This window comes from Choloepus didactylus, chromosome 1 (assembly GCF_015220235.1).
Source record: "Choloepus didactylus isolate mChoDid1 chromosome 1, mChoDid1.pri, whole genome shotgun sequence".
Classification (NCBI taxonomy): domain Eukaryota; kingdom Metazoa; phylum Chordata; class Mammalia; order Pilosa; family Megalonychidae; genus Choloepus; species Choloepus didactylus.
This window is the reverse complement of record NC_051307.1, coordinates 161,950,671-161,973,282: the sequence shown is the minus strand read 5'-3', so window position 1 is coordinate 161,973,282 and position 22,612 is coordinate 161,950,671. Positions and strand designations below refer to the sequence as shown.

Genomic DNA, 22,612 nt, shown 5'->3' with positions numbered 1-22,612 from the left:
ACTCAGTCTGAAATATCATCTATAAACATAGTTTTACGCTTTTCAGCCTTTTATATCATTTTTCTAGGAATTGCCTGATTATACCCATTTTTCTAGTGGGGTTATCTTTTTCTTATTAATTTATAGAAGTTTTTTGCATTACCTTTTGTCTATTATATACATTGCAGTCAACTTCTATTGCTTGTCTTTTAACTTTATGTCTGTTTTCATAGGGTAATTATAAGTTTATTTCTCACTTTCTGGTTTCTGAATTTTGTAGCTTTCTTAAGAAGGCCCCTCCCACCTCAAGGTTACTGAAGCATTCAGTTACAATTTCTCCTAATATCTTTATAATTTTTAAAAAAATGTTTAACTCTTTAACCCATCCTGGAGATACATAGGGTGAAGTGGGCATCCAACTTAATTTTATTTTCCAAATAAAAAGCCAATTGTCCCAGCATAATTTGTTAATACATTTATTTTTTATTTTATTTATTTTTTTAATTAAATTCAGTTTTATTGAAATACATTCACACACCATACAATCATCCATGGTATACAATCCACTGTCCACAGTATGATAACATAGTTATGCGCTCATCACCACAATCTATCTCTGAACATTTTCCTTACATCAGAAAGAACCAGAACAAGAATAAAAAATAAAAGTGAAAAAAGAACACCCAAATCATCCCCCCATCCCACCCCATTTGTCCTTTAGTTTTTATCCCCATTTTTTCTACTCATCCATACACTAGATAAAGGGGGTGTGATCCACAAGGTCTTCACAATCACACTGTCACCCCTTGTAATCTACATTATCATATAATTGTTTTCAGGAGTCCAGGTATTTACTTCTAGCTATTCCAATACATTAAAACCTAAGAGGTGTTATCTATATAGTGCATAAGAATGTCCACCAGAGTGTCTATTTGAAATCTCTCAGCCATTGAAACTATTTCGTCTCATTTGGCATCCCCCTTTTGGTCAAGAAGATACTCTCAGTCCCACGATGCCGGGTCCACATTCATCCCCGGGAGTCATATTCTGTATTGCCAGGGAGATTTACAACCCTGGGAGTCGGGTCCCACGTAGGGGGGAGGGCAGCAAGTTCACCTGTCGAGATGGCTCAGTTAGAGAGAGAGAGGGCCACATCTGAGCAACAAAGAGGCACTCAGGGGGAGACTCTTATGCAAAATTATAAGGAGTTTTAGCCTCTCCCTTGCAGCAACGAGCTTCATAAAGGCAAGTCCCATGACAGAGGGCTCGGCACATCAAACCACCAGTCCTCAATGTTTGTGAGAACATCAGCAAGAATCCAGGTGAGGAAGCCCAACACCTCTGCATTTTCCCCAGCTCCTCAGGGGGACCCTGCACGTATATTTTTATTTTCTGTCCAAATTACTTTGGGATGTGTCGCTATTTCATACTAACCTATGCAAGCCTACCAGGTCTCACTTCCTATTCAAAGTTCCATGTAATTATTGAATTTGAACAAACTGTAAGAGTTAAACTGTTTAGGAAATATAGATCTTGCACAAACTAAACATCTCTTCCCTTGGTCTCACATGGAATTTGAAGTTTTAAAATGCAGTCAGTATAGTCCTTTACCCTTTGGCTCGATTTGACCTAATCCTAACCACATCAGCTTCATTCATATCTCTAGTTGAAGTCTGGACTCTTTTTCAGCGTTTTTAACAGTTGCTATATGTGCTAATACTGACATTCATATCTGCCAAGTTCTAGCTCCGAGTTTCAGATGTCACCCAGATACCCAACGTTCCAGGGATCGATCAGGTTATACACAAAGGGATCAGCATCTTGGAATCTGGAGATAGCCATTACAATTCAGGAATAGATGTGACTGCTGTAAGAGCTTACAATCTAGGGACCGTTACAATCAAGTGTTCCCTTGATAAGCTGTGCTCTAAGGTTCAATTCTGAGTTTACATATTGTAGTTAGTACATATTGGTGAAGCATTATAGTGCCTTTGTTTCTGGTGTAGTTCACTCAAAATGCTGTCTACAGGTTTCATTCACCTTGTTGCGTGTCTCACAGCTTCACTCCTTCACTCCTTATTTTTTAATCATATTTTTAACTGAAATTTTTTTTTTTTTTTTTTTTTAAGATAGAATGACCTCTTTGCCTTTTCTGAAGCAGAGCCAGGGTAAAGCTTAAAAAAAAAATTAGCCTGTTACCACTTCACATTTTGGTTATCTAAAGGCTTTTAAAAAACAACATGGATTTGGCATCTCCCAAACTACAGCTATGACAAGATCATCCTCCTAATCAAGAATCTTGATTGAGTCTCCTGCTCAAGACAAAGGTTTAATTTCTGTTGACTAGCCCTTATCTGCTCAGACCCTCTCCAAATCTTATTTCCCTGCTCCTTTTCTTAGAGGGAGGTCACATCATTTGTCTTCTCTGACAAAGCAGAATACTGGTTCAGATATCTGTGTCAGCATTTACTTTATGACATTGTAATAGTGTGTTTTCAATGCTTCTCTCACCTACTGGTATTTCTCAATGTGGTCACTATTGGTATTTTGGATGGAACAATTCTTTGTTGCAATATATTTAACAGCCCTGGCCCAAATCCACCAAATATAGCAGTACCCTCCATATACCCCCCAACCTAGTTATTGTGACAACCAAAACAGTGCTCTACTAGCCCCACCCCTTAGTTAGAAGGAAGGGAGAGAAGAAAGGAGGGAAAATGGGATTGAATCAGAAATGAAGGACTATGTCATCACCATAATGCACCTTCTCAACTTCCCTTCCAATCCCTAAATGTCCAAATCTAGCCTGTATTTCAAAGGCCACCTGTATACAAAGGTTTCCTAAATTCTCTCAGTCAGAGGATGCCTATTCCTCTTCTGAATGCCCTCTACCCTAGCACTATATTTCCATTCATTCTTCCATTTATCCATCTATGCAGTAAATATTTATTTAGCTCTTATTGTAAACCAGGCCCATTGATAGCTTTCCTTCTCATGTTACAGCTCTTTGCATGAGTGCCTTATCTCATCTAATACATTGTAATCTCAGGCAGAATCCTGCATCTGATCTAGCTTTATATCTTTCATGTGCTGTGCATGGAGCTGGTGATTACTGATGAATGTGAAGAGTGGAATGGAAGTGACTGAACACAAACACAAGTTTTAATGCACATTTTAAATCTTTGTTTAAAGCCTGTGAGCGTGTCTCTTTTAAACCAATGCTTTTCTGATTTTAACAATATAAGCATTGTTTTGAGAGAGGAAGGAATCTCTCTCAACATCTACACAGGCTTGAGAGTAGGAGCTGGTAGGAGAGTAGCTGGGAACCCAAAGCCAAGAAGACAGGGCAGGAGAGAAGGTCCTCAGCAAGCAGGCTCTCGTTCCAACCTGTCGCCACTGAGCTGGTGGGGTAGTGGTGTGTGGGATCTTAGCCAATGACAAATGTAATGGCACCCCAACAAACAGGGATGCTGACAGTTCCCTCCTCCTCAAGGAGTCCTGCACAGTGAGACTGTGTACCAGTTAGACCGAGTTCTGATCTGTTAGCGTGGTGGTGGTGGTAGGGCCTCTGCTTGAGACAAGATAACAGATGGGGAGGGAGCATGGGCAGAAATGACAAGAGTGGTGGCAAGGTCATGCACCAGCTGCCCCTTTTGCCCTTGGGTGATGGCACTGTGGTAGAGGGGATCTGAGTCACTGGAGAAGGAATGGAATAACTGGGATGGGCTTAAACAGCAAACTCCCTCATTTCCTTTCTAGTCATTTGGTTGTTTTGAAATTCTCCACCCTTTGCCTGCTCCCCTCCTTGCCACAGTTTGTGTGGGTTGTGTATGTATGTATATTTTTGTGTGTATGCATGCATAAGTGGCTCTTGGTAAAAATAATAATAGCTAAAAGCATAGGAAACTGTGACTATTTGGCTGGTTTTGACTTACAAAAACAGGCTCTTCATACGGTTCACCCCAACAGGCTAAACTAAATAAAAACCCAGGTTGAACCCTTCATGAACTGAGTTGATCACTGTTTCTAGCTGTTATTGTGCTTCTCACACCTTATTTCAGTCAGAGGCTCTTTCTGAGACAACTGCAATCCTGGGGCCAGGGTGATAGGGTACAAGGTCATACAGCGTTGGCTAAGAGCCAGAAGTTTAGACAAGGATATGTCCTGGGATCAGGTGATCACCTTGCTCAAGTTCTCTTGCACTTTGAGCACTTTTGTATCTACCCTTTCCCCATGGGTTAGTTAGGCTTTCAGGAGGTAAGAATGATAGAGGGCTCAGTTGAGCTCAAGAAACAATTTCAGCAACAGCACCATGAGATCTCTCTAGGAACTGGAACACCATTCAGAACACCACCAAACTGGGTGGTCTGCCCTTAGGAAGCTTCAGCTTTTCTCTTGCCTGCTTCTCCTGGACCTGTCTGCTTTTCTGCCAACCCGAAGGCCAATGTTCAGCATCTTGAATTCTCAGCTCCGTAGGTGAGGGCATTTGATTGGGTTGGGTTAGTCACTGTCTAACATGGAACGTCTACAGGTAGATTCCATAGATTGCAGAACCAGCTATGTGTTTATGGGACCAGTGCAAAATGAAAATGTAGGTTTCTTTGTTGAAAAATTATTAAGAATTTCAGTATGGCAAAGGCAGAGCATTAGACCAAGTGTGAGGCCCTTCTGATGGGGGGCCCTATGTTACTGCACAGGTCATACAACCATGAAGCTGGCCCTGGTTGGTGCAGGTGTTGAAGTCAGGGTCATTTGGGCCAGGAGGGCCTGAAGATACGAAGTCTCCTCAATGCCCAGCAGCCTTTCCAGGCCAGTGCCCACCCACCCTGCTACTTTCACAGTTGCTCACTGATGGGGTGAGAATGCACCAAGGAACTGGAGGATGAATTTAACTGCTGGTAAAGCAGGGCCAAACCAAGAAAGGAAGCTTTGGAAAACAGCCTTTCTAGGGCCTGGTGCATTATTCCAGGTTGATGCCTAAACTATCTAAATAGTGATTTAATACAGAGATGGAAAATAGCTTAATTAAAGAGCCCCCAGGCCTGGCAATAAGCTTGAGTAGGGATCACGGGCAAACTGTCTGGTCATGGCCACATGTTTCTATAACGCAAGTTCCAGATGGCCCTCACCTTCATGTGCCCTCACTTGGCCCTCCAAATCACGAGTCAGGAAAATGTTTAGGTAAACTGTCCGGTCCCAGTGCAGCCAGCCAGAATCCCAGGGAGGCTGGGCTTTCCTCACACAAACTCCCAGCCGGCACTCTGGGCAACTTAGATATGCCGAATCACTTCCAAGCAAAGGACCACATTTTTCTCAGGATTTTTGGTTGGCAATTCAACCTTTCTAAAAGGATATGAGCGCCTCCTGCTGGGTATTAACTAGCATTGTCATTAAATTGTCCAATCAATGCATTAAAATCTTTAGGGATTTAATCTTGTGTAAAAATCAGTGAAAACAGTATGACTCACGGTGGCAAAATTGTGTTATATGCATTTGGTAATAGGTTGAATTTTTAAATGTTTAATGACCCATAGCCTCCTAATACAAATTCTTTCAATTCTTTATCACAACTATAGAAATAAGGTACTTTGAAGTTCTGAGAGTTTTGATAGATTTCCTTCCCATTTACAGGCAAGATGATATGGTTCAGGGAGAGGACATGGGTTTTGGGATCAGGCAGCCTAGGGTGGAACCCACTTACCATTCAAATGATTTGGAATGAGTCCTTTAATTTGAAGCAAGGAATTTAGTTTTGTTACCATTTCCAGAGGAATAAGGCCAATAACATCTGCCTTAAAAAGTGGATGTAAGGGTTAGAGATCATGTGTCTAAAGCACACAGAAGTAATCATGGCTGTTGTTGTTATTGTTATTATATAATTAAGGAGCAGGTTTAAGTTGGGTTTCAAAGGATGGGCAGCTCTTGAACCCAGATTCTGCACTTCTACAGGACAGAGGCTGCATCTGCAGTTCTGGGTCTGGCTTAGAATTCACCCCAGTGCTCTAGGGCAGTGCTCACCCCAGGCACTGGTCTCTTTAGAACCACACAATCATGATCCAGGGCCCTGGCTCTCTCTGGGCAATTCCTGACAATTCTACTTCTCAGATATGTCCCAAGTCCCCTTACTTCTATCCCCATCTTGCTAGATTAAGTCACCACCATCTTTCAGTTGAGCCAATCAAGAGTCTTTTAACTTGTCTGACTTTCCACTTCTATTTCTATTCTTACCCTGCTCGAAATTACTCTCCAGGGTGATTTATACTCCAATGATAAATCTGAGAGTGCCATGCCACCATCTTAAACATTAAAACCTTTCAATTGCCTAGGATAAAATCTTTAAAAGAGCCATGTTTACCCATCTACCTTGCTTGTAGTGCCAATATCTACCTCTGTGCTTTATGCAATTTGCTACCTCTCCATTCCTTCCCCCATTCTCTGCACTCCACCCCCCCCCCCCAATTCTTCTGCTGGCTACTCCTACCTGTCTTGCAGGTGTTGGCTTTCACACTCAAGGCGTACATAAGAAATACCACATTTTCTTATTTCCTTCAAAGCAAATTGCCTATTTGGCTCCACTCAGCTGCAGTGGAGGGAAATGAAATCTGTGGTCACTGGGACCCCTTGTTAGGGTCTCACAGCACTTAGGAAGCTCATGAATGACTTGAAAACTGGGTAAAGACCTCCAACCTTCACTCCACCTGGATTGCTACTGCTATCTCACTGACAAGTCTGAGGGGACCCTTGAAGGAGGTAACTCCAATGCTTGGGGGTCTTTGTCTATACCAGAATACTTGAAGCCTTAGTGTTGAAGTTCAGGACTCCCTCAGGGCACCCCACAAATCATGCCCTTGTGAAGTTTACCATCTCACTGGGGTACCACCAGTGAGTGGAGCATAACTTTCCAGCACTCACAAGAGGCTTGTGGTTTCAGCCCCCTCTGCTCCACCCCCCTTCCAAGCTTGACATCTCACTTTATTTTCTTAAAGTCCCCAGGCTTTCCCAAGCACAGGTCTCATTGTTTTTTGAGCATATCTGCTTTGTGTACAGGAAGCACAAAGGGCCTGGCCACTTCCTTGGAAAGGGAGTGGAGACAATTCAGAAACAAAATTAGTATTTCAAATTATCTGCTATAAAAGCTCCTTATCAAAAGGTCTTCCCTTGATTACCCATTCTGAACCAGGCTCCCCCTATCATAAACTCTTACACCCTGCAGTAGCAACTGTGGGTGCCCATATTCCCTTCACCTGGTATGTGCAGACATTCCCCACCTACTGTGTGGGGCTGCCAAGGGCTCAGAGCTGCACTGTTCTCTGGGGAGTTGCCTCCCTGATTAGGAAATGGCAGAATGGGCACAGCCATTGACTGACGGAAGGATAATGGGTATCTTGCCTCAAGGTGGGAAAGTTCTTGGTCCTATCATATTGTAGAGCTCCTGAGGGGTCAGGTTGAGCCCAAACTTCAGCTGAAACCACATCTTTGACCAGCTTCTTCCCCTGTCTTGCCTCCTTCACAGGTTTCTTCTGAGAGCACAACCTCACTCAGTTGCTTTAGAAACCCCATCTCAGCTTTGCTTCTAGGAACCTAAACTGTCACACCCTTTTCTTTCCTGCCTATCACATTTTGAAATTACAGATTTGTATAGCTATTAGTTTAATGTTTATAGAACCTTTACTGAACAAAAGCTCCATGAAGGCAGAGGCCATACTTGTTTTGCTCATTGCTATATTCCCAGAGCCAAGTGTGCTGCCTTCCACAGAAAAATCAGCATATACCCATTGAACCAAAAAGTTGGCAGGAACCCAGGGGCCAGTCTCCTAGCCTCCCTCTCCAGAAACTTTACCCCGTGTGTGTGTGGTGTACATGGTTGGAAAAAACCCATTCCCCTCCCCTTCACTGCCTCAGTAGCCTAGAATCTCTTGTGCCAGACCTCATGCTTAAGCTGGTCCTATCTGGACCAATTCCAAAGCCACAGCTGACAAAATCTGACTGGCCCAGATTAGGTCACTGAATTGCCAATACAAGCTATGGTTCCAGCACCAGATCACAGATCATACACTTGGCCACAGAGAATGTGGGGAGTTTTCAGGTAAGAATCATAAGCCAAGCAGACAAACCAATAGCTGTGTCTAACAAGCATCATACTTTCATATTTTACTGGTCCAATATTCAAGAGTCAGGCTGGGCCCACAGCAAAGCTAAATTCATATAAACTTCTGCTAAGTTCTTAAATATTAACATCTTAGATATTACATACCACAAGTAAGGTTGCAGTAAATCCTCATTTAACTAGAATATGGAAGAATTATGACTTTGAAGGTATTTTAAATTTTTGAAAAGCTTTTTTTTCTCTCTTGATATAATTCTTTTCTTCTAAACATAATACTTTCTGCTAGATTGTCCTTCTTCAGCCATAGAAGGGACTGGTGCATTGGGTTCTTTATTTGGAAGAAGTGATTTCTAGGCAGGACCACTGATGCAGAGGGAGATTAGCCTGGATGTATTTGAATAACAGGACAGCTGCTACAATCATGTTTCTGATTGAAACTCTGATATAAAATTATTTGTTTTGTGATGTGCCTCTTCCTCCTAAAAGCTAGATAAACAGGAAAAGAGGACTGTGGTGGTTTGGAGGCTGTATGTACCCCAGAAAGGATCATGTTCTTTTAATCCATTCCTGTGGGTACAGACCTATTGTAGATGGGTCCTTTGATTAGGTTATTTCAACTGAAATGTGACCCAACTTGTTCAAGGTGGGTCTTAATCCTCTTACTGAATTCCTTTATGAGGACAAAACACAGATTAATTAAAAGGCGCTCACAGAAAAAGCCCCCTGGAGAATCTGAGAGGACACACACAGAAAACAGAGAGGAAGCCACTGAAGCCAGAAGCTGAAAACAAAGAAACCCAGGAGCAAAGAACCAGCAGATGCTGGCCATGTGCCTTCCCATGTAAAAGAGGTGTTCCGGATGCTGGCAGCCTGTCTTCAGAGTCCAGGTATTGTCCTGTTGATGCCTTGAATTGGGACATATTCATGGCCTAAGAACTGTAAATTTTAAGTTACTAAATTCCCATTGTGAAAGCCAACCCATTTCTGGTATATTGCATCAGCTTTAGCAAACCAAAACACAGGACCCAGTTAAAAAATAAAGGGTGGGGATGAGGAGAAAGAGAGATTTCAATTATTCAGTGTTCTCAGTTTTCCAGTGAGGGATACAGAAGTATAAACCAGGACCTTTTCCCACAAAGAATTTACAGTCTGGGTAGGGAACAAGAAAGACATCATTTAACATTGACAAATGATCCCAGGAGATAATGTACATGAATGTTTTGCAAAGTACAAATTCTTATACAAATATATGGTGCTCTGGTTATCTTTGAAAGGACTCTGAGAAATAAGAAATGCTCTTACTAGACAAAACTAGTGGTCCATCTAACTCAAGATCCTTTCCACTAGGATGAAAGGAAGTTATAGGGAGAATGGGGGGACTGTCAGATTAATTTTTTAATCTGTAAACTCACCCAAAGCTTCAAAATACCATAGGAAGTCTTAGAGATCCCAGTAATCAGTGAATGGGATAACTATATCTCCACAACATTCACAGGCTTATTACACATCCATTCAGAATTCTTCAAGTGGGGATATATGAGACGTTAATAATATGTATGTCTGAATTTCTCTGTCTTTGCTTTTTCCTCTCCTATCTTCAATCACATGTATCACATGACAGAGAGTAGCTGGAAAGTGTCAAACTCTGTAAGACAAAATCAGACTTAAAGGCAAATGTTCAACCAATTATGTTCAAATACAAGCTAGTGAATCAGAGTTTTTGGTTCATAGAGGCAAGTAGTCTGCATTCCTGGGAAATCTCCATTAGTTTCCCATTCAGTGAATATTTTAGTACTTTGCTGCCACAAGCTTAGTGTGTGTACATTTTTGAGTGTTGATTTATCACTAAAAGGTATGAGTTAGGAAACTGAAAAAACAAAATAAACAAACAAAAATACGTATTGATATATTAAAAAAAAAAAAAAATCTGTTCACGGAAAAAGAGCCAGATGTCAGTTTCCAATGGGAGGAACGTTCTCATGGAGATACTGTAAGGCTAAGTCTGTCCACTTCATTTCTTGTTCTTTAACAGATTCTGTGGTGCCACCATTGTCCTGTTCAGGTTCAGGAAGCTCATTCTGAAAAGGTACAATGGACATTCAGAACAATGATATGTTTTGCATTAACAAATCTCTTAAAACCCAAAAGCACTGAAAAGCAAACCCAGTGAGTTCCTAGGAACAGGCAGCATAACTAATAGAAGTGTATTCCAAAGAAAGAGCTAATATAAACAAACATGGGGAAAACTTCAGAAATATCACTCAAATGTGCCTGGTCCCTCTACAATAGGGAAAGATGGACATCATGACATCAAGGAGGAGGCAGTGTGGCAGAAAGGCTGAGGGTTCAGGCTTTTGGAAGCCTGACTGGATCCAAACCCTCAACCCCACTATTTAGCTGTTTGATTTTGGGCAAGGTGATCAATTTCTTGGAGTCTTTTGTTTCCTCTTCTGTAAGTGGTAGATAAAAATAGCCATTACTTAAAAGGACTGTTGTGATCATTACTTGAGGTAATTCAGATAAAATGTTCAGCACTGTGCTTGGCACCCTGTGCTCAATGAATATCTGCTGTTACTATTAGTGGCTAGGAACACTGGAAAGAGTCAATACTAAATCTTTTGGGGGAATCCTTTTAATAGAATAACACATTTGCTGGTGTATTCCTTATGCCCAAGAAAGGTACCCCAAAATTATCCTGTACCCAACATGCCCATATTATAATGGAGGTAAGAGGGTGGGGTGGGTGGTGGTGGTGATGGGGCACTGAAAATGTAAAATAATGGCTGAGACTTCCCCCTAGTGGGGGAGAAGAGCAAAATGAGCAAACTACCAATTTACATCCTACCAGCAATTTTCTTAAAATGGCAAGCCAAGGGTCATATAATCGACTGGAAATAGAAACTGGGATAATTTCCTTGTCTCTTTAATTTATTATACTGGGACTCTGCTTTGCATATTTCTTTTCAGTTATCTGAATTTACACTGTTTTAGGATTAGGCAATTATTACTGAATATCCAGACTTATGATTTCCCATTAGATTACAGTTTGCAGTACATGAATTATGTCTTTCCACTTTAAAATAACATGCAATACATATAAAATGATTTATATAAGATGTCTGAATCACATTTTACTCTACAAATGTATGACTGAGATTCAAACATACCTGTACAGATTGAAAAGAATTATCACTTATTTTAAAGTAATGATAAACTCTTAAACTCAAAAGAAAAAGTTTGGTCCCAATAATTACTTATAGCTGTTTAAGCATAAACAAGTCCTTGGTTAATGAATTATTTAGTTCGAGGTAGGCAATTTTGCTTAATTTCATCCTATCTATGGTACATTTTCTAAAATAATGTTTTTCATTTGGCCACTAATGTCTCTTGCAATGAATGCCAACATATAAAATTGCATGTTCCTGGAAAACAAAAACAAAAGTATCATAAACAACAATTGTCCATTGTGATATAAAGCAAAAAACGGCCACAATTCTTAGTAGCTCTCCTATTAAGAGGTGGAGTCTATTTCCCCAATCTTGAATTTAGACTGATACATGACTTGCTTTGGCCAACAGAATGCAGCTTCAGTGCCAGCAAGCTAGGTCTCAGTCTAAGCCTCCTGAGGCCTTGCAGTTCTGTCACGTTGCTTTGGAACCCTGAGACTGTCATATGCAGAAGTCAAAGATAGCCTTGCTAGATAATGAGAAGCCATGTGGCCAACTGCCTCATCACCCCAGCTGACAGCATGCTAACTGCCAGAAACCCTAGATTACCATCCTAGATTACCCAGCCTCCAGCCAACCTGCCAGTTAACCACAGATGTGAGCAGGCCCAGCAGAGATCAGGTGAACTGCTGCAAATCAGAAGACCCTCCCAGCTCACCCACAAAATCACAGATAAATAGTTGTTTTAAGCCACTAAATTTTGGGGCATTTGTTATGAAGCAAAAGCTAACTGACACATACATTGTACAGGGTATATTCTTTCCCTTAGGAGCTCAAGACATGAGAAGAGACACAGATCAGCAACAGGACCTGGAAGTCAGCATGGACATTTCCCTCTTCCTCATCCCTTAGTATACAAATGGCCCCCAAAACCTGCCATAAAAATCTCCAGAATTTAGCAATTCCCCTCCATCTTCTTATCTTTGTTCAGGCCCTTCTCCTTTGCCTAGACCACTGCAGTAGCTTCCTAGTTGGTCTCTCTGTCCTGTCACCTGCCTCTCTCCATTTCAGATCTTCTCTAACAATGCTGCTAAAATGATTTTCCAAACATCAATCCTGATCATGGCAGTCTTCTACTCTGAAGACTAGTCATTCCTGAGTATCTCCAGGATTAGGTCTAAGTGTGACATCAAACACCCCTCAAAACATGGTCTCAGCCCACCTTTTCTGCCTACATTTGTGACAGTCCATCCACACTGAATGTTTCACCATCTCCCAAAGTCTTTCAAAACTTTAGGATTTTCACATCTGTTTTCCTTGCCTAAACTTCTGGTCCTCCTTTACAACCCAGCTTAAACGTTGACTTCTCTCTGAAACCTTTCCTTATGATCACAGGCAATCAGCCACTTCCTATACTACACTCACTCATAACACTTACTATAATTATTAGTTTATATGTGTTGCCTCTCTAGATTCCTCAAGGACAGAAACTGTATCTTATGTTCTCCTAATCTTATGGCACATTAACAGTCCTCAAAGAAATGCTTGTCAAATAAATGAATGAGAGCTCTCAGGGCAGGACCTGGACTCTCAGAGACCTAGGCATGAAGGCCAACTCTTATCAGCTACCTTAATTTGGGCAAGTTTTCCTCTCTGACCCTATTTCCTTCCTATAAAATGGGTACAACACCACCTCCCTTGCAGGGTTGTTGTAAGGATTAGCGATAATGTATGTAAAATTTCAATGTCACTCCAAGGTATAAAACTGGCATTCAATTCCCTCTTTCAAGCATTTTCTTAACATTGAATTACGCTGTGACTTGTTATACATATTATTCATTAAACACACTGTCTTTTAGTCTTAAATGATGAGGTGAATATTTTATTTCTTTGTAAACAGAAGCAACAGCAGACTTTTTACTTGTAAGCTATAATTAGCTACCCATTCTTCTTAGGGCAGCTGGTGTGCTCTAAAGGAACACAGTCCCCAGGTTCTGTTCTTGTTCTTTGTTAGACCTCTAATGACATATGCAGGATTTTCAATCAACATTATAAAAGCAACTTTTGGATCGCTGAAGTGAGGCTTAACAAATTTCTTCCAAAGGAGTTTTCCAGGTATCAGAGAAGAAAAGAGTATTCCAGGAGCCTGTTGGTCTAAACATAAAAGAAGAAAAGCCAGGTATCTTCCAAATATTTTCCAGGGAACTGGGATTGGTGTTTGTTGCAACAACATGATTTTCTAAAAATGGCAGTAGACCGAGTAGCCAAGGGCAGAGAAGAAACATAGCTTATATGTCTTCAGATGTGCTGCTGCTTTTCCACCCCACTTCCATTGCCCTTCTTACCCATTAAACTCATAATTTGTTTACTTTTGGCTTTGGTGTGGTAGAGAGAAAACGACTCAGAAAACATGGTTCCAATTCTGGCATGGTCCCTAATTGAATAGGTCATGTCATCTTTCTAAGCCACATTTGTCTTCAAATAAAGTCAGGCTAGATGCTCTCTAGAGGCTTCTAAAATTAGAGAACTCCACAGCTTTGATTTCTTTGCCCTACAAGTTTATCTGTCCTTTGATATCCCATCACGACTAGGGCTTGCCATACGATACTTTTAAGCTATCATCCTCAGCACGAATCATAACTTACCAGTGGTATCGCAACATCCTCATAGGGCAGCTTGTCTTCTCGCCAAGCATCATCAATCAAATCCAAGATCCTTCCATCTCTCTGTACCTCACTGTCCATTCTCCTGCAGTTCTGATTTTGCCAATCTGTAAGCCAAATAGGGTATTTCTTAAACATGGAGACTAGAAGATGGGGTAATCCTGTACTAGGACATTAGTATCATACCACCCTTGGAAAGGCTCACCTTCTTATCTGGGTTAGATGACAACTTATTTATAAAACCAGGGTCCATGGTGGTTTGGTATACCGAGCCCTCTGTCGTGGCGCTTACCCTTATGGAGCTCGTTACTGCAAAGAAGAGGCTAAGCCTGCTTATAATTGTGCCTAAGAGTCTCCCCGAGTGCCTCTTTGTTGCTCAGATGTGGCCCTCTCTGTCTAACTAAGCCACCTTGGCAGGTGACCTCACTGCCCTCCCCGCTATGTGGGGCCTGACTCCCAGGGGTGTAAATCTCCCTAGCAACTCAGGATATGACTCCCGAGGATGAATCTGGACACAGCATCATGGGATTGAGAACATCTTCTAGACCAAAAGAGGGATGTGAAATGAAACAAAATAAAGTTTCAGTGGCTGAGAGATTCCAAATGGAGTTGAGAGGTCACTCTGGTGGGCACTCTTATGCACTATATAGATAATCCTTTTTAGGTTTTAATGCATTGGAACAGCTAGAAGTAAATACCTGAAACTGTCGAACTGCAATCCAGTGGCCTTTACTCTTGAAGACGATTGTATAACAATGTACCTTACAAGGGGTGACACTGTGATTGTGAAAGCCTTGTGGATCATACTCCCTTTATCCAGTGTATGGATGGATGAGTAAAAAAATGGTGACAAAAACTAAATGAAAAATAGGGTGGGAAGGGGGGGGGATGATTTGAGTGTTCTTTCATACTTTTATTTTTTATTCTTATTTTTACTTTTTCTGGTATAAGGAAAATGTTCAAAAAATAGATTGGGGTGATGAATACACAACTATATGATGGTACTGTGAACAGTTGATGGTATACCACGGATGACTGTATGATACATGAATATATCTCAATAAAACTGAATTAAAAAAAAAAACAAAAAAAATAACCAGTGTCCAACCTTCACCCCCAGCTGATGGACACTTTATAGGGTATACTGAACAGACATAACCCAGTGTAGGGACCAGTCTCACAGTGTGGCAGGAGGGCAACATAATTGAGGGTCTCATTTTCGAGGCCACAATACAACTAAAATGTAGTTTTTCTCTCCTAACTTGCACATTCACCTTTCCCTGTAATGCCTTTGATGAGACTCTAACTTATAACAGTCTCCTTCCTCTCCAGCCTCTCACACAGTTCTTGCACCAAATTCAGAAAAGTCTCCATCTGTCTTGGTTCTAATCTCTCAGGCAAAGGAGCTAAATAAGACAATAAGGATGAACTTGGTATGCAAAATGACTAACCGTAGGCTTGGCACAAATCCTTAAAGTAAGAAAGTTGTCAGCAGTTGAGCTCATAAAGGAAACTGCCTCCCTTAAAAATAGAGCCCAGGTTGAGCTTAAGGAAATTTATACACAAGGAGTCCTCACCCTCAGTTCCAGTTATACTTGTGGAGTCCCTGTCCTTCAAGAACTCTGCTTTTGCCTGCTGCCACTGTTGTCCTCTTTGCTCTGCTCCCTGGAATACCCTCCTCACTTTTTTCCACGGATCCAAACCTGCTGATTTTACCAGGACCACATAACTTCCATTTTTTAATAGTTTTCTCAAATCACCCCAGTTTCAGTAAGTTTTCTGTCCTTGGGTGCCTGTGTCTTCTCCATATGACCCACAAAACAAGTTAGGTTGATCAGATGCTCAAGCATTATTCACTTCAATTGTTATGTGTACATTTTAAAATTACTCCTTAGAAAATAACTGAAACTGTGGAATTGTAACCGAGAATATTCTTTGAAATTTCCTAACTACTTGTTAAATTGTACTTGGAAAGTTATCACTTTTATGTATATTTGTTATAGTCTACAATAAAAAAATGAAAAAAAATTACTCCTTAGCACAACTTCTTCTTCAATTTGGACAAAATTTTTTACCTGTCCCTGTTTCAAATACCTCCAACCATGCCCCACATACCAGCCTTTGCACTTAAAGGTTCTTTTACCCCATCACTAACTCCTGCTTTTCCTTCCAAATTCAGCCGAGGATCAGTCTTTCTAACTTCAACACAGATTTAAGACCAAGGTGCCCTCACCATTATGGGATTGGGAGAATGGAAAGAATCCAGGAAACGATCACCGTCCCAAGAATTCGCCATACTCGACAGAATGAACCACGTGCAGCTTCCGGAACAAATTTTTCTCACATCTTTGTGCCTACCCATGTGACAATCCAAACGCCTGCAATGCTCTTTCCCGTTCCCTTCTTTCGGCTAACCCCGAGTTAGACAAAAAAAAAAAAAAAACTCAGCTCCGGGTCGCCTCCTACAAGAGGCTTTTCCAAGTCACAGCCTGAGAGTGCTGCCCGCGTCTCCGCGGGTCCCACAGTCCCCCGGGGACAGTCAATGGCTTCAGGAGGGGAGTGTGTCACATTAAGTGCCTTGTTATATGTGTCTTCCCATACAAGTGGTTCGCGCGCCCACTGAGGCAGGGACACGTTTCATTCATCTCTTGCAATTTACAGAACTAAAATGGTGTATTTATATTCTAAGACGGGAAGGCCTTTTTCCTCGCTAGAAATGGCCCTCGCAGACCACCACCATCCGTACCGGTGTGAGGCCTTCCCACCGCCGCGATTTCCGGCTCGAGGCTGGCTATACCAAATGTAGAGACCAGGGGTAGTATGTGTTCTGGACAGCTACGCAAACCCCGTTCCACCTGACACGGCGAGCAGTAACAAAACTGACAATGAGGGGGAAGTGAGGGCGTAGACCTGGGCCGGTGTAGGGGTAGAGGGAAGCCCGCCGCTGAAAAACCAAAGCCTCTCCGCCCTTCTAAGACCTGGGTTAGGAGAGCAGAATAGCCTTACCAGTACCTGGCTGCGCAGTACCCGTTTCCGCCAAGCCACACCCTCTGCATTACGATCATCCTCTTCTCGCAGATTCCCGGATGTAGGTGAGTCCATTTGCTTGCGCAGAGAGGAAGTCGGACGTGGTCGTTTCAATTAAAAGTCAGGGGTCAGTGGGCGGAACGAACGTGCCAACGACAGACCCTGGACGTAAGGTTGGCGTTGACGCGCGTGCGCGTCCCCGGCCCGAGGTAACGGCGGGAAGACTCGGGGCGCGTTCGCGGCAATTTCGTAACTGCCTATGCGCGCGTAGGCCTGGGCGAGGGGCGGGCGTTTGTTAGTCCGGAGGCAGTCCTGGCCGCGGTGGTGCCGCGGGACTCGGGGCCATGTGACCCGGGATTGGTTCCCGGAGCCGCCTGCCAGCCAAGCCCGCCCCCGCCAGCCCAGGCTCGCTCTCGCACCCCGCTCCTCGGCATCGTTGCGAGCTTGCTGCGGACCCGCGAAGGCGAACATGGCTCCTCTCGGCGCGCTAGCCGGGCCCACCAGCTGGTCAGCCCTTCTCGCGTGGCCGGGGGCGGTGGGCGAGCTACTCCCAAGTCCTTGCCTTTCCGGGTGGGGCCAGCCGTGCGGTCCCTTCTTCTCAGGTGGAGGGTCGCACGGCAAACGTTATAGGCTTCTGTATTTGGTTAGGGCTTCCTAACATCTTTGCGACTTGTTTTTGGCAGGTGTTACAGGTTCATTTGTGGTTGGATATTAAGTAACAATTTGGTTTAAAAACGTTACATTAGTACAGGAGATACGGGAATGTGGCAGAAATCGTGAAGAACTAAAGTGGGAAACCCTGAATTAATGATTCTTCCATGCATATAAGTTAAAGATGGGTACTTGATAAGAGTGTGGGTTTCAAAAGGACGTTTCCTTAGAAACATTTTAACCATGAAACTATTTGAAGATAGTAAATTTAGGCTCATAATGTGGCTTTTCTTATATCCCTTACAATATCAGAAGAGTAAAGTTGAGTCCGATGATAGAGTACTCTTCACTTATAGAACACGGATTTGCGCTAGGTAGTTGTTCCCGAGCCTTACTTTTTGCTTCTGATTCCCTAGACCGTTTTTTAAAAAACTATTTTTTCCTTTAATAAGAAAGGCCTTTAATGTAGGGTGGATGCCCACACTAACATTTATTTTATAAGATACGAAGAGGAAATCATAACAAGGATCATCAACTACATATTTCTTTAAAATATTTTACTTTTATAGTTATTGCAGATGTAGCTTAAGGTTGTAATACAGAGTATGCATTTTATTTGGAATGTGTGCTGTCTTTAGATTAATTTTTACCCTGAATTTTCCTGAGATTGTTTTGAAAAAGGGATTGATTTTTTCTTTATTATGAATTCCATTTGTTTCTCAAACATGATTGTTCCTTACTTTTTGACTATATTGTTATCAGCAATAGAAATAGTAAAAATGGCTGTGAAATGAAAATGGGTTAGAGATTTATAAACATTCGGACAATCACACTGCCCTTTAAAATGTATGTAGATTCAGGTTTTAAAAATTATTTGTTGTAATTGTATAGGTTAATTGTACCAGTGCTATTTTTGTCCCATTAAGAGGTAGAATTCCTGTTCTCATTTATGTTGTGGTGGTGGAGGTGGTGACAGTTATCAGTTGTCTACTCTTTTTTTTTCTTTTTTTTTTTTTAATTCAGTTTTATTGAAATATATTCACAGACCATACAGTCATCCATGGTATACAATCAACTGTTCACAGTATGATCATATAGTTATGCGTTCATCACCACAATCTATTTCTGAACATTTTCCTTACATCAGAAAGAATCAGAATAAGAATAAAAAATAAAAGTGAAAAGAGAATACCCAAACCATCCCCCCATCCCACCCTATTTGTCATTTAGTTTTTACTCCCATTTTTCTACTGATTTTTTTTCAATTTTTTAACTTTGTTTATCAAAAAATTAAAAACAAGCAGGCAAACAACAACCAAAAAAAACCCCACAACATTTCAAACAAAGCAATGGATTAAGGAAAACAAATAACCTAAAATAATTACTTTGCTTCCAATATGTTCCTACCATACCCCAAGAAAATTAATAAACCATGTCCAAACAGAGGAGTAAGAAAAACAAATAATCTAAAATAACTACATTGCTTCCAACATGTTCCTACCATACCCCAAGAAAATTAACAACCCCTAAGAAAACAAAGGAATAAGAGAAAAAAAAACCTAAAATAACTCTATTGCTTCCAACATGATCTTACTATATCCAAGAAAGTTTACAAACCATAATCATTCCTGAGCATTCCCATAACATTGAGATTACCCTCCATAGTTTATCTGTTCTTATTAGATTATCATTCCCCCTCCACTAATTGGTATCTCTAGGTTCCCTACATTCTACAGTATAAAACATTGTACATTTTTCACAGAATTCACATTAGTGGTAACATACAATATGTCTCTTTTTGTGCCTGACTTATTTTGCTCAGCATTATGTCTTTTTTTTTTTTTTATCTTCATTTTATTGAGATATATTCATATACCACGCAGTCATACAAAACAAATCGTACTTTCGATTGTTCACAGTACCATTACATAGTTGTACATTCATCACCCAAATCAATCCCTGACACCTTCATTAGCACACACACAAGAATAACAAGAATAATAATTAGAGTGAAAAAGAGCAATTGAAGTAAAAAAGAACACTGGGTACCTTTGTCTGTTTGTTTCCTTCCCCTATTTTTCTACTCATCCATCCATAAACTAGACAAAGTGGAGTGTGGTCCTTATGGCTTTCCCAATCCCCTTGTCACCCCTCATAAGCTACATTTTTATACAACTGTCTTCGAGATTCATGGGTTCTGGGTTGTAGTTTGATAGTTTCAGGTATCCACCACCAGCTACCCCAATTCTTTAGAACCTAAAAAGGGTTGTCTAAAGTGTGCGTAAGAGTGCCCACCAGAGTGACCTCTCGGCTCCTTTTGGATTCTCTCTGCCACTGAAGCTTATTTCATTTCCTTTCACATCCCCCTTTTGGTCAAGAAGATGTTCTCCGTCCCACGATGCCAGGTCTACATTCCTCCCCGGGAGTCATATTCCACGTTGCCAGGGAGATTCACTCCCCTGGGTGTCTGATCCCACGTAGGGGGGAGGGCAGTGATTTCACCTTTCAAGTTGGCTTAGCTAGAGAGACAGGGCCACATCTGAGCAACAAAGAGGCATTCGGGAGGAGGCTCTTAGGCACAACCATAGGGAGGCCTAGCTTCTCCTTTGCAGCAACCGTCTTCCCAAGGGTAAAACCTGTGGTAGAGGGCTCAACCCATTAAACCACCAGTCCCCTATGTCTGTGGTCATGTTAGCAACCATGGAGGTGTGGTAGGCGAATACCCCTGCATTCTCCACAGGCTCCTCAAGGGGGCACTTCATCTTTTTTTTTTTTCCTTTTTTTTTTTTTTTTTTTAACTTTCCCTTCTTTTTTAAATCAACTGTATGAAAAAAAAGTTAAAAAGAAAACAAACATACAATAAAAGAACATTTCAAAGAGACCATAACAAGGGAGTAAGAAAAAGACAACTAACCTAAGATAACTGCTTAACTTCCAACATGTTCCTACTTTACCCCAAGAAAGTTACCTAATACAGCAACATTTCTGTGAACTTGCTCCTACTATATCCATCAGAAATTAACAGACCATAGTCATTCCTGGGCATCCCCAGAACGTTAAATAGCTTATCTGTTCTTCTTGGATTATTGTTCCCCCTTCCTTAATTGCTCTCTATTGCTAGTTCCCCTACATTCTACATTATAAACCATTTGTTTTACATTTTTCAAAGTTCACATTAGTGGTAGCATATAATATTTCTTTTTTTGTGCCTGGCTTATTTCGCTCAGCATTATGTCTTCAAGGTTCATCCATGTTGTCATATGTTTCACGAGATCGTTCCTTCTTACTGCCGCGTAGTATTCCATCGTGTGTATATACCACATTTTATTTATCCACTCATCTGTTGAAGGACATTTGGGTTGTTTCCATCTTTTGGCAATTGTAAATAATGCTGCTATGAACATTGGCGTGCAGATATCTGTTCGTGTCACTGCTTTCCGATCTTCGGTTATATACCGAGAAGTGCATTCGCTGGGTCGAATGGTAACTCTATATCTAGTTTTCTAAGGAACTGCCAGACTGACTTCCAGAGTGGCTGAACCATTATACAGTCCCACCAACAGTGAATAAGAGTTCCAATTTCTCCACATCCCCTCCAGCATTTGTAGTTTCCTGTTTGTTTAATGGCAGCCATTCTAACCGGTGTTAGATGGTATCTCATTGTGGTCTTAATTTGCATCTCTCTAATAGCTAGTGAAGCTGAACATTTTTTCATGTGTTTCTTGGCCATTTGTATTTCCTCTTCAGAGAACTGTCTTTTCATATCTTTTGCCCATTTTATAATTGGGCCGACTGTACTATTGTCATTGAGTTGTAGGATTTCTTTATATATGCAAGATATCAGTCTTTTGTCAGATACATGGTTTCCAAAAATTTTTTCCCATTGAGTTGGCTGCCTCTTTACCTTTTTGAGAAATTCCTTTGAGGTGCAGAAACTTCTAAGCTTGAGGAGTTCCCATTTATCTATTTTTTCTTTTGTTGCTTGTGCTTTGGGTGTAAAGTCTAGGAAGTGGCCGCCTAATACAAGGTCTTGAAGATGTTTTCCTACATTATCTTCTAGGAGTTTTATGGTACTTTCTTTTATATTGAGATCTTTGGTCCATTTTGAGTTAATTTTTGTTTAGGGTGTGAGGTAGGGGTCCTCTTTCATTCTTTTGGATATGGATATCCAACTCTCCCAGCCCCATTTGTTGAAAAGACCATTATGGCTCAGTTCAGTGACTTTGGGGGCCTTATCAAAGATCAGTCGGCCATAGATCTGAGGGTCTATCTCCGAATTCTCAATTCGATTCCATTGATCTATATGTATATCTTTGTGCCAGTACCATGCTGTTTTGGTAACTGTGGCTTTATAATAAGCTTCAAAGTCAGGGAGTGTAAGTCCTCCCACTTCGTTTTTCTTTTTTAGAGTGTCTTTAGCAATTCGAGGCATCTTCCCTTTCCAAATAAATTTGATAACTAGCTTTTCCAAGTCTGCAAAGTAGGTTGTTGGAATTTTGATTGGGATTGCATTGAATCTGTAGATGAGTTTGGGTAGAATTGACATCTTAATGACATTTAGCCTTCCTATCCATGAACATGGAATATTTTTCCATCTTTTAAGGTCCCCTTCTATTTCTTTTAGTAGAGTTATGTAGTTTTCTTTGTATAGGTCTTTTACATCTTTGGTTAAGTTTATTCCTAGGTACTTGATTTTTTTAGTTGCTATTGAAAATGGTATCTTTTTCTTGAGTGTCTCTTCAGTTTGTTCATTTCTAGCATATAGAAACATTACTGACTTATGTGCATTAACCTTGTATCCCGCTACTTTGCTAAATTTGTTTATTAGCTCTAGTAGCTGTATCGTCGATTTCTCAGGGTTTTCTAGATATAAGATCATATCATCTGCAAACAATGACAGTTTTACTTCTTCTTTTCCAATTTGGATGCCTTTTATTTCTTTGTCTTGCCGGATTGCCCTGGCTAGCACTTCCAGCACAATGTTGAATAACAGTGGTGATAGCGGGCATCCTTGTCTT

At 41.1% G+C, this 22,612-nt stretch overlaps 2 protein-coding genes across 10 annotated transcripts in view; one reads left to right on the top strand and one right to left on the bottom strand.

Annotated features, from left to right (window-relative positions):
• Positions 1–9,053: 9,053 nt before the first annotated feature.
• Positions 9,054–17,087, bottom strand: ANAPC13 (anaphase promoting complex subunit 13). 3 transcript variants are annotated; one of them, XM_037844622.1, is made up of 3 exons: positions 16,929–17,087; positions 13,899–14,023; positions 9,054–10,164 (listed from the first exon to the last, which is right to left on the bottom strand). In XM_037844622.1, the coding sequence occupies exons 2-3, from the start codon at positions 13,995–13,997 to the stop codon at positions 10,039–10,041; spliced, it is 225 nt and encodes a 74-aa protein (XP_037700550.1). In that variant the 5' UTR covers positions 13,998–14,023; positions 16,929–17,087; the 3' UTR covers positions 9,054–10,038. The 3 variants fall into 3 exon arrangements, with proteins under 3 accessions (XP_037700550.1, XP_037700553.1, XP_037700556.1); XM_037844625.1 differs by having other exon boundaries at positions 16,923–17,086; XM_037844628.1 differs by lacking the exon at positions 16,929–17,087 and adding an exon at positions 16,150–16,306.
• Positions 17,088–17,094: 7 nt separating this feature from the next.
• The window catches only part of CEP63 (centrosomal protein 63), a 121,863-nt gene continuing 116,345 nt past the window's right edge, over positions 17,095–22,612 (top strand). For 2 of the 7 annotated variants that reach the window (XM_037844605.1, XM_037844587.1), the window contains exon 1: positions 17,184–17,450. The gene's annotated coding sequence lies outside the window, so the exon portion shown is untranslated. Of the gene's footprint in view, positions 17,153–17,178; positions 17,451–22,612 lie in introns of those variants that run through there. The other 5 variants (XM_037844599.1, XM_037844609.1, XM_037844617.1 and 2 more) reach the window with 5 other exon arrangements.

Coding starts and splice junctions, on each gene's coding strand:
- ANAPC13 (XM_037844622.1), bottom strand. CDS start 13,997: ATGGACAGTGAGGTACAGAGAGATGGAAGGATCTTGGATTTGATTGAT. Junction 10,165..13,898: donor AGGATGTTGCGATACCACTG/GTAAGTTATGAT, acceptor GTACCTTTTCAG/AATGAGCTTCCTGAACCTGA.